The sequence below is a fragment of the Fundulus heteroclitus genome, chromosome 9 (assembly GCF_011125445.2).
Source record: "Fundulus heteroclitus isolate FHET01 chromosome 9, MU-UCD_Fhet_4.1, whole genome shotgun sequence".
In the NCBI taxonomy this organism is placed as follows: Eukaryota; Metazoa; Chordata; class Actinopteri; order Cyprinodontiformes; family Fundulidae; genus Fundulus; species Fundulus heteroclitus.
The window spans coordinates 4,815,798-4,827,093 of record NC_046369.1 but is presented as its reverse complement, the minus strand read 5'-3'; the positions used below and the strand labels follow the sequence as shown (position 1 = coordinate 4,827,093).

The window sequence follows — 11,296 nt, the reverse complement described above, 5'->3', positions numbered from 1 at the left end:
TGAACGGATTTCATCAGCATGAGCAACATTGGGAGATTATTCACTAATGGCGTTTTGTTTTATCCCCCAGCCAGCTGCATATTCTCTTTAAATGTTGTGGCATTTATTTATATACATTATTATGCAACTTGAAGGACAAAAAAAATACAAATAAAAGTTTTACAAGGTAATGAAGCGGGCTCGAAAGCATCTTAAGTCATCTGTTTAAAAAAGAAAAGCGCAGTAAAAGTCGAGTTGATAGACGTGAAAAGCAAGAAGAGGAACATAATGAAAGAGGGGATAAACAAGTGGAGAGAATGTGGGACGGAAAGGAGCGTTCAGCTGGGATCCAAGCGGGGGGAAAAATCCATCCGAACAAGAAAAAAAAAGAGAAAGGTGTAGACAGGGTGGAGCTTGGGTCTTGGATGGAAAATGCGCCGAGAAACATTCCTGGCATAGTTTGGCCGCCTTTCAGCGTGGACGACGTCAGCTTCCCAGGAGCGAATAAAAGCGCGGAGGTGGCCAGGCTTCAGCAGACAGCAACTGCTTCACCGAGAGTCGCAGCTGCTCTAAGCGAGCCTCTAACGTCCCAGAGACTACCAGCAAACGACCGAGCGAGGGAATACTACCCAAGGCGCAGACTTTTTCTCAAGGATTCCTCTTTTTGCGCACAGGAAATTTGTCCAAGATGCTGATGTCCACATTTGCCGTTTTCTTCCTCGGAAGCCTTCATCTGGTGAGTTTCTATTCTTTATTTTTATTCTATTCCAACACTTATTATATTTGGTAAAACGAAAAGTCCCCCCCCCCCCCCCTACTTTTCAACTGATGTGAAATCAAGATTTCAAGTCTAAGTCAGGACATTTTTCTCCCGTCAACTGCGCAGGTCCTCTCCTCGTCCCCCTCTTGTCCGTCCGTGTGTGAGTGTCCCCTGGACATGCCCAAGTGCGCGCCCGGCGTCAGCGTGGTCCTGGACGGCTGCGGCTGCTGCAAGGTGTGCGCCAGGCAGCTGAACGAGGACTGCGGTCTGACCGAGCCCTGCGACCACACCAAGGGCCTGGAGTGTAACTTCGGGGCCAGTTTTGCTGCCGCCACAACTCGGGGCATCTGTCGTGGTAGGTGTTCAGACCGTGCTTGCTTTTTGAATTTTTTTTCCCCTTCTCCGTAAGTGAGAGGAGTGGGACCTGGGTGATTTCAGCACTGTGGAATGCAACTAGTCTAAACCTCAAAGCCCACTGTAGAGGGGAGAGAGACTCCTCGGGCAGAATTTCTCAGTTGAGCTGATCCTTATCTGGCAGCCGTGGGATGTTTTTAGCAGACATCTCTCAGAAGAGCAGGAAAGAATAACATTCCTTTCTTTCTCTTTTTTTTTCTCCTTCTTTTCTCCGTTGCAGCCAAGTCAGAGGGCAGACCCTGCGAGTACAACAGCAGGATCTACCAGAACGGCGAGAGCTTCCAGCCCAACTGTAAACACCAATGCACATGCATTGATGGAGCGGTGGGATGTGTCCCGCTTTGTCCGCAAGAGCTCTCCCTGCCAAATCTGGGCTGTGCCAATCCCAGGCTGGTGAAAGTTCCTGGCCAGTGCTGCGAGGAGTGGGTGTGCGACGATGGCAAGGAGACAGACATCTTAGAAAAGATCTTTGGCAAAGACATGCCGAATGAAGAGCTGGAGAGAGACCTCACCAAGAAGAATGAGCTCATTGCAATTTTCAAGGGAGGACTCAAGTCCCTACCTGGTAAGAAATCTTTCCGTCCCTCCTGTCTGGATTGGATGCATGTGTTGTCTCTAACATTTGAAGCACAAATGGATTCGCTGACTTGTTTTACTTCTTCCGTTCACAGCATTCAGACCACATCCTGAGGTCCACATGCTCGACAGTCAGAAATGCATCGTCCAGACCACACCGTGGTCCCACTGCTCCAAGAGCTGCGGAACCGGCATCTCCACCAGAGTCACCAACAACAACAGCGAGTGCAAACTGGTCAAAGAGACACGGATCTGTGAAGTGCGCCCCTGCACCCAGTCGCCCTACTCCAGTCTAAAGGTAAGCTCCATCCAAGCCCGCCTGAAGGACGCGGAGAGACGCATGATACAGAAAAGATCTTCCTACAGGCTGTGTGCACACCACTGATCCCCCAACGTTCTTGTTCTCGTCCCTCCACAGAAAGGAAAGAAGTGCAGCAGGACCAAGAAGTCCATCCAGCCGGTGAAGTTCAACTACGCCGGCTGCTCCAGCCTGAAGAAATACCGACCCAGGTACTGCGGAGCCTGCGTGGACGGCCGCTGCTGCAGCCCCCACGACACCAGAACCATCCGGGTGAGGTTCCGCTGTGAGGACGGCGAGACCTTCCACAAGAACGTCATGATGATCGAGTCCTGCAAGTGCACCTACAACTGTCCACACGCCAACGAAGCCTCGTACCCCTTCTACCGCCTCTCCAACGACATCCACAAGTTCAGAGACTGATTGGCGCCAGAGCACCCTGTCCCCTCAGCCAGAACGAGATCAGCTGCACAACTGGCGGCCAATAGCAGTCCAGACGACTGCAGGGGTGACGGCAGAACCAGCAGCCAACTACCATCTTCTTGTTGTAACTAGATTCCTAAGGAATTGTGGACTTACATCACGAGGACTCAAAGAAGTGCACTGTTTGCTGTGGCTACATCAGCATTCTTAATATGATTCGCTTCATACTACTGGAGCTTTGAAAGTAGCTTCGTCATGGAGCAGGTTGTAATTAATAATTGTACATTCACGCTAGTTGCTGATGCTATTCGCAGTGTATATTTCGATCTTTTTTCTCTCTCCGATATGACCCAGACTGTAGACTTGCGTGTGTATAGGTGGATGTACGCGCGCGCAATTTTCAATTAGCATACCATGTTGTGTATATTTTATTTTTGTTAAAAGAACAAGACAACAAAATGTAACTCGGCGACTTGTCCAACAGGCCGCGTGGTTCCATTCCTTCCTGACGTGGGCATTATTGTTCATGTTCTTTGGCAGCTATTGATGTCCCTTCATGGAGAAGAACGAAAGGAGAAAAAAAAAAAGACAAAGCGAAACATGTCAAAGGATGAATGTTTTTATTATTGTTATTAATATTATTTATCTAATAAATGTAGCTACTTTATTTGGATATTATGTGTAATACTGGAATAAATTGTAAAATGATTTAATTTTATATGCAACAATAAAACTGATTTATTTATGAAATATGACACTTGGCTCCTTTGGTTTGTCACAACGAAAAAAATAAACAACCAAAAAAAAAAAAAAAACGAACACACAAACAACGAAAACAAGAGGTGGGGGGAGGATATCCGAAGAGGAACTCCTCCTGTTATGTCATGCCGTAGAGCCGAGTGATTCTCAGGCAGACAACGAGCGGGGTCAGAGTGTTTTTATATAACCCAACCTTTGAGTCTCCCTCCACTGACTTTCTTTGCTCCGGAATGCCATTCTGCTGGGACCTAGCTTGCTTGCACTTGATCTGTCCAAGCCATTCACTTGACTGATTCTGAGAAGGGTTCGGGGGGGAGAGAGAGAGAGGGAGAGAGAGAGAGATTAAGTCCACGGGTAGCAATGAGTCCAAGAGTATGCCAAGAATCTTAAGTGCTGCCCTCAGTGTGTTGGGATTAGACACCATGCAACACGGACAAAGACTATAATTGTGCATAATAGCCTGTATCTGATGAATGCATTCTTTGCTCTTTTTTTTTTTTTCTTCTTCTCACGTATGGGAAGAGAGCTACCAAATTGACCTAATTCATTAGCAGCTGCCTTTAAACAGGAGTTAGTTTCATTGGTGCATTGAGGCTCTTGAGCTGCAGGGGGTCTTCTAAGCAGTTTTAAACAGCCCTCAGGAGCAGAGAAGGCTCACGTCTTCCCCTTTTTGGCTTTGGCTCAACTCAACCCATTCTGCCCCTTTCATACCCATCCACTTAACTACTACATATTCATTTTCCCCCAGCGCTAAAGTATGTTCATTAAAGATGCAAAAGAGAGGGGGGGAAAAGTTAACCGATTTAACCGTATTTTAGTTTTCCGAAAAGTCTGTTTCACATCCTATTTACGGCTCTGGTTTTTATCCTCACTCAGGCCAGCTGACTCTTGATCAAACAGTGAGTAACCGGCTGCTGGTAGACATTGTCTATGGGTGTAGAGAAAAAAAAAACATGTCTGGTTTCAGTAGACCATGAGCAGATTACAGAAATGCGCTTTTAATCGCTGCCGGTGACAAAAACTACTCCTCGTATAGCAGCTGCATTTTGTATCCCCCCAAAAAAAGTCAGGCATTGACAAAAAGACTGAGAAGGTAGGCAATAATGGTGGAAGAGCAAAATGTCAGACAGGAGGCATTAGCAGATACTATCAAAAGGAGAAAACAGAGGACAGGTAGAAAACGTGGTTGCTATGTGCTTATGTAGGCTACTGCCACAACACTAGACACAACCTCACGCTGCTGTTCTGTTCTTTATCGTTTTATGACCCTCGCTATCCAAGCTGCATAATATAAACTTAATGATTAAAGAATACAACAACAAACTGAACAGCGCTGCTGCTGTTGTTGTTGTTGTTATCATCGTTATTATTCCTGCCCGGCTCTGGTGTTGGTTCGCGCCACCAGCAGCAGGCGTTGAACTGGCGCACACAGAGCACAGCTGAGGGCCAGCGGCAGTGAAGGGTTTCTTTTCAGACCCAGGTAGAGGGAGCGGCTCAGGAATGCAGCAGTGGCTCAGAGAGAGCAGACATCCTGATGGGCGGCAGATGTTGGAAAATATTCCGGAGCAACATGTTCACTTTAGCTGGGAAATTCTTCTCCAAATTCACACAGGCGCTCCCAAGAACCAACTTATGTAAACCAAAGGCAGTTTATCTCCCCCCCCCCCCCCCACGCCACAGTTAAGGAATTGTCTATCTGACACTATATGGCATCTCTGTTATCTTTGCTGGCGAGGCCGCCCGCAGTAAATCTCAATCAAGCGGGTTTAATAAGAGGCTGAGCAGGACACGGCCTTTGATTGAGCTGAATGCCTCACAGGATGTACCGACTGAGGTTTTACAGATTGCTCACATGAAAGGCTTCTGAGGTTTACCTAATCACAAAGATGTGTGGCAGCCCCCCCCCCTCCACCCCTCTCCCCTCTCAGCCAGAGTTTACAGTCAAAACACTTTCAGGGTGCCCTGCTTTTGCTCCGCCGCTTCCTGCAGAGTAAACTTTCCGTCTCGTCCCACTATCTATTTGTCCCGATAGCAGAATGCAGGCCACTCGGTTATGTAAAGGGATCTGTAGGTTACGTGAGCGATGTCGCCAACTGTAGCATTCCTTCGTGACGGGGCCATCCGGCAAGTTCAGGGAGCCCATCGCCCGGGCCCGCAGTAGGAAGAAAGCTGCGGACAGAGCGCAAACATGCGACAGCGACTCGTGGGTGCCCCCACTCCCCCCCCCAACTACCTCATTCCCTAAACCCAAAACGTGTTTCCATGATGAAGACATTTGCGTTTAGGTTTCATCAAGGGCTACGTAATGCCGTGTGCAACCAGCAGCGGAGAGAACCAAGAGGGGCCATTACAGCATGCTGGATGCTGCTGAAGTCTGATGTCAACAATTTTACAGCCCCCTAGACTATAACCTTCAGTTAATATTTACTGCCGTGAAGGCAGGGTTGGAGGCTGGTCACAAAGCACAGGAGCGCAGCTTCTCGTTGCATAAAGTACCATCTGCTGGACAAAGGCTGGAACAGCAGATGCTTTCATTCTCGTGCTTGACCCTCACATTTGTGCTAAAGACATCTTGCTCGTGCCTTACTTGCTTCTGCGTCTTTGAAAAAATCATTTTCAGCTTCTCGACCTGAAAAGTAAGTGATGTAAAACGCTGCCAAATCTCACCGCAGGATCTACGAGAAAGGGTTTGAGCGAAAGTCGTTGCGACGAGCACGAGCGCAGACACACAAGTATTGTGGACAGTGATGCAACTCCTCTGACCCCCCCCCCCCCTCCAGCTGTTATTACGTAAAAAGAAAATCACTGATGAGCAGGCGGGGAAGGCCAAATCAGTTTTCTCCTCCCAGGCTTCAGGCCTGTCTCTGGCTGTGTCCAGATGACTGCTCATTCCTGCGGAGGTTATAAGCTCAGACTCTGTCTCTGGGTGTCTTAAGAGGTGAGCAACTTCATCCCAGCTGGTGTTCACATTTCTTGCTCTCTTTGTTGGTTGGCACAGCACCTTCACTACAGACCTGCGCCACAACATCTTACTTATCCATCCATTCTCTTCAGCTTATCCGGGGTCGGGTCGCGGGGGTAGCAGCTTCAGTAGGGAGGCCCAGACGTCCCTCTCCCCAGCCACTCGAGCCAGCTCCTCCGAGGGAATCCCAAGGCGTTCCCAGGCCAGCCGAGAGACATCCAGCATGTCCTGGGTCTTCCCCTGGGCCTCCTCCCGGTGGGACGTGCCCGGAACACCTCACCAGGGAGGCGTCCAGGAGGCATCCTGACCAGATGCCCGAGCCACCTCAACTGGCTCCTCTCGACGTGGAGGAGCAGCGGCTCTACTCTGAGTCCTCCCCGGATGACTGAGCTCCTCACACTATCTCTAAAGGGAGAGCCCAGACACACTACGGAGAAAACTCATTTCAGCCGCTTGTATCCGGGATCTCGTTCTTTCGGTCACGACTCAAAGCTCATGACCATAGATGAGGGTAGGAACGTAGATCGACCGGCAAATCGAGAGCTTTGCTGCTTTCACAGCAGACGCCGCACCAATCCGCCTGTCGATCTCCCGCTCAATCTTCCCCTCATTCGTTCACAAACCTATTAGAAGGGATATATTGAATAGGTTGACCACCTGTAGGAGTGGCCAAAGGGGTTGGGTGCGTTGTGAAATGGGTGGCAGTCAAGGGCGGGGACCCTTGCGTTCCGATCCTCGGCTGCAGAAGCTGGCTCTTAATTATCATTCTTATCCCAAATAGCTGAGTCATAGCCGAGCGAGTTCTCCTTATCATAGAAAACCTTAATAAGGTTGGAAAAGTGGGGGTTTCACATGAAGCCATCGTACAGAAACTGCATCACTTGGTGCCGTACTGACCAGCGTCGTAGCCCAGGGTTCAGTATTAGGACCTTCTCTGTTGCTTCTGCAGTAAATGTGGTTCCTCCAGGGCAGGTGATAAAACAGTCCTCTATCAACACATCTACAACTATGTTGTGGCAGGCCAGAAACCTTAATCATTGTCCCATATCATAAAATCCCCAAACTAGCTGAGTCTAAGGAACCTGGACTTGATTTTTTTTATTTTTCTTTTAGATAATTTTTAACATTTTGTAAGAAACTAAACATTATAGTAAAGGACAATGGCAAAGCTTAGGCTTCAGGTGTTAAAAGCAAAAGTGGAGATGCTTAGCCAATACACACTTTAGTTGATCATGACTTAGTTATGGCAACAGTAATTAAATGTTTTTGAAAAACAAAGATCTTGACTGTTTCCAAACTGTTCAGCAATCCACTGTGCGGTTTTTTACTCATGCCTGTAAAATAGTAAACGCCAAAGACTGTTTTGAGGTTATTTCTCTAAACATTACTGCCTCGAATAGACAAGCTCCTTCCTACATCTCAGAACCAAAACGTCATCACACACCGACACCCTAGGAGCCATCCAGACAAAACCTTCTAGCCATCCCACATTCCAGTTTAAATATCATAATCCAAATCAGAACTATATTCACCAAGTTAATGGGTACAAACAGGGAATTTGATTTGAGAGTTGACAGACACTAGTTTCAGAACTAGTATATGGGACAGTTCTTAAACCAGAACTCTGGTTTTAGAACCGGTCCACGAGAACAAGCCGTTTTTTATTTATTTACAAAGTAACTGCAGAATTCATTTTATTTTTAAATACAGTATTTAAATGCAGTATTGCAGTTTTTTTCTTCTTCTGGCTCTCCACCATGTGAACAATCAGGTCTGCAGTGAGGGTCATCAGGGCTGACCTTCCCTCCATCACGGACTTGGACAGGTCCAGAGTCAGGAAAAAGAGCGGCGAACATCTCAGCCGAACCTTGGCTTCCTGCACATGAACTGTTTAGACTTTTACCTTCAGGTCGGTGCTACGGAGCACTTTTTTACAAAAAAAAGAGTCGCCACAGAGACAGTTTCCTCCACCAGGCGGTCTCTCTGATGAACAAAATGGACAAACACCATACAGCCTGAGGATTCTGCTATTCCACTGTGAAACAAATACGCATATTTGCACTATCACACAAAAAACATGTTTAGACAACTGCTCAGACAGTAATCATCTGAATTTCAGTGTCAACAGACACAAAACACAATCTCAAGAGTAAAAAGCTAAACTGGTTTTGCTCCCTGAACGTAACCCTGAGAATCTTTATCACGCTTTTCATTTCATTAACTCAAATATAAAAATATTGAGCTAAGTTTCCAAATTCTCAGCATAAACCCCACTAATTAAATAAATTTTACATCCCACACCGGAGAGAACACCATGACAGTTCTGTCAAACCGATGCAGTGCTGCGCTGCAGCGAGACGAAGGCAGCCTATTAACTCTGTTTTGGTCTCTTTAAATGCTAAAGAGCTCCATTCTGACTCTCCTTTTGATGTGTTGAAAGTGTTGAACTCATGACTAAAAATGAAGCTTCAGATGCGGCTGTACATTAGCTAAACGCCCGCTTCGCTGCCTCGTCAGTCATGCACAGCTCCCCCATGCAGTCAATCCCACCCTCTGTCTCGCTTAGGGGGCTTCAAAATATTCACACACACTGGAGAGACACGCATTTGGGACGTCTGAGAATCACTGTCTGCGTCTCCATGTTCTCTACTGGCGGGACTAGACTAACCGAGGCCATGAGGATGAGCAGCTGTCTCAGTCTGGTGGTGCCACAAGTCATTCAACATGCAGAGGGTCTGTGTTTCTGAAGCCGCATCGTCTTTACCGGCACATATAACTGAGGTGAATGTGTTGGTCTCAGAGAAGAAAATTACGGTTTTGTACTCTACTTGCCACCTGCACCTGATCTATTTGTGCATCTGGTGTAAGAGTCGCAATGGCACGCAGACACAGTGAATAAAACATCTTAGGATTGACTGCATTGTGTGAAAAAAAAAAAAACCTGCTTCTAATGTGGATTTGATCAGGCCGATGATTCAATATTCAACTATCCCTGTGCACAAGATGTTTCCCCCGTTGTGACATTGCTGATAAGTTTTACCAGATGGTCAGACATGGTAGCTCACATGAATCACAGTCAATGAGTGGAAGACTGAAAAAGCCCTTTGGATCAAGTTTAGTCAGAATGCAGTAAAAAAAAATTAAATAAAAATGTCTGTGTTGCTAAAACAATCAGCTCGAGAAAGTGAGTCAAGGGGAGGTGAAGATTTTTAGACAAAGCCCGCAAAGACTTGGCAACAGCTACTGAGGAGCAGTAAGAAAGAAAAAAAGAAATCACAATGAGTTCAACCGTAATACCGTAACGTCTATAAAGGAAGCATTATGTGCATTTTTAACTAGACGTCCTGAGTGACTGACATTGGGAAATGACGATAGTCTTGGCCTTTATTTTATTGAGGAAAAAATATCTAATTAATTTAAGCAAACAAGACTTGATATAGAATGGTCATCCATTTATTTATTTATTCCCATTTGATTCTGTTGAGGGTCATACTGAGGCTGGAGCCAATCCCTGCAGACTTCAGGGTGTGCCCTGGACAAGCTGTCCCCCGTAGAAAACAGCAAACCAAGCACGCACACCCGAGGGCAAAACCAATAGATGCAGGCAGAGAACACGCAGGCCTCACACAGAGAGACCCCAGTCCAGACTCACATCCGGGAACTTCTTGCTGTCTTGGGGTGACGTGGCACAGTGGTGCGGGAGTGGCAACCCACCAATTGCAGGACGATTGTTCAATCCCGTGCTCTGACTGTCTCCGTCGTTGTGTCCTTGGGCAAGACATTTCACCCACATCGCCTGCTGGTGGTAGTCAGAGGGTCCGGTGGCGCTGGTGTATGGCAGCCTCCCCTCTGTCAGTCTGCCCCAGGGCAGCTGTGGCTGCTAACATAGCTCACCACCGTCGGGGTGTGAACGACTAAAGCTGTAGTGTGAAGCCCTTTGGAGGTCATCAAGACTAAAGAAGTACAAACCATTTAAGTCAACAGTAGTAATCACCGTTCTTACCTAACAGGTGATTTACATCATGCAACTTATTTCATAAAAATGCAATCTGTTTAAATAATTCATCCTAAAAAGCGACAGTTATAGATAGTATGAGAATAGTGAACACCGAGTTATATACATTATTTCAAGCGTTTATTTCTGCTAAATTCCATGATCATGGCTCACAGATAAAAGAAGACCTATGCGCCATGGACATGTTATGGACTGAACAATCACTGGGAAGGCTTGACTGTTGTACAGCAGACAGGCTCCACAATATACCAAATAAAAGGTCACTATCAAAGAAGTCAGCTGTGCACACAGCGCTGGATTTTAAATTCTTTACTTTTGCTTCCAGTTTCTTTTAGAACTGATTTCAAACGTTTACTGTTCATTTTTAGTTCGCTTAAACTTTTTTCAAAGCAAATTGTTCAGCACGGCTTTTACTTTTCTTTGGCACGTTCCTTTTTAACAGCTTTATGAACCAATGAAGAAAGAGAAACGGAAGGTAAACGTGCGGTTAGAAAAAGGTGCACCACCCACAGCCCTTATGAATCAAAGGGTTTGGGACCCAGAACCCACAGAGAGACTATAGAGCGATGCCAACAGGAAGATGGGAGACACCCAAACCCAATGATGGAGACGATTTGAACGCTGCTATTGGAGCAACCTGGACTTCTTAAACTCTTAAACAGAGCAACAGGCTGATGCCTCCATGCCACGTCGCACAAGGGCTCCTCTTGCATGGATCCACAGATCCATGCAAGAGGAGCCCTAGAATATTGACATACTACTCAGTAAGTCCACATTTATGATTTAAAGATCCTTGCTCTTATATTTGTATGGCAAAATATTCTAGGACCCACCAGGAAGTCCACGGGCGAAGTGTTTCTTTCCTTAAATAGGATTTAATAAGTTTAGCGATTTGAAGAAAAAAAGACGTATAACGAGGTGATCCCAACCAGCAGATCGTAATTATTATTTGTGTGACAATAAACCTTATAAGTGCTTGTCATTATTCACTTCAGGCTCATTACGCTATTTGAATGTTAGTTTAAAGCCTTGAAATGCAGAATGGAAATTTTCCGCTCGGTTATAAGCCTTGATCCCACGCAAAACTGTGACTTTTTGTTTAGACTCCTA

General features: G+C 46.4%; 1 protein-coding gene across 1 annotated transcript; it reads left to right on the top strand.

The window, feature by feature from the left end:
* Positions 1 to 498: 498 nt before the first annotated feature.
* On the top strand, positions 499 to 3,205 carry ccn1 (cellular communication network factor 1). The gene is made up of 5 exons (XM_021324301.2): positions 499 to 715; positions 866 to 1,094; positions 1,374 to 1,718; positions 1,825 to 2,027; positions 2,148 to 3,205. Exons 1-5 carry the CDS (start codon positions 668 to 670, stop codon positions 2,448 to 2,450), a joined length of 1,128 nt encoding a protein of 375 aa, XP_021179976.2. The 5' UTR covers positions 499 to 667; the 3' UTR covers positions 2,451 to 3,205.
* Positions 3,206 to 11,296: the final 8,091 nt, after the last annotated feature.

What these genes read in the sequence shown, in the direction of transcription:
- ccn1 (XM_021324301.2), top strand. Translation starts at nt 668, where the DNA reads ATGCTGATGTCCACATTTGCCGTTTTCTTCCTCGGAAGCCTTCATCTG. An exon ending in TCCTCGGAAGCCTTCATCTG is followed by an intron (nt 716 to 865) that starts GTGAGTTTCTAT and finishes TCAACTGCGCAG; the next exon opens with GTCCTCTCCTCGTCCCCCTC. An exon ending in CGCCCTACTCCAGTCTAAAG is followed by an intron (nt 2,028 to 2,147) that starts GTAAGCTCCATC and finishes GTCCCTCCACAG; the next exon opens with AAAGGAAAGAAGTGCAGCAG.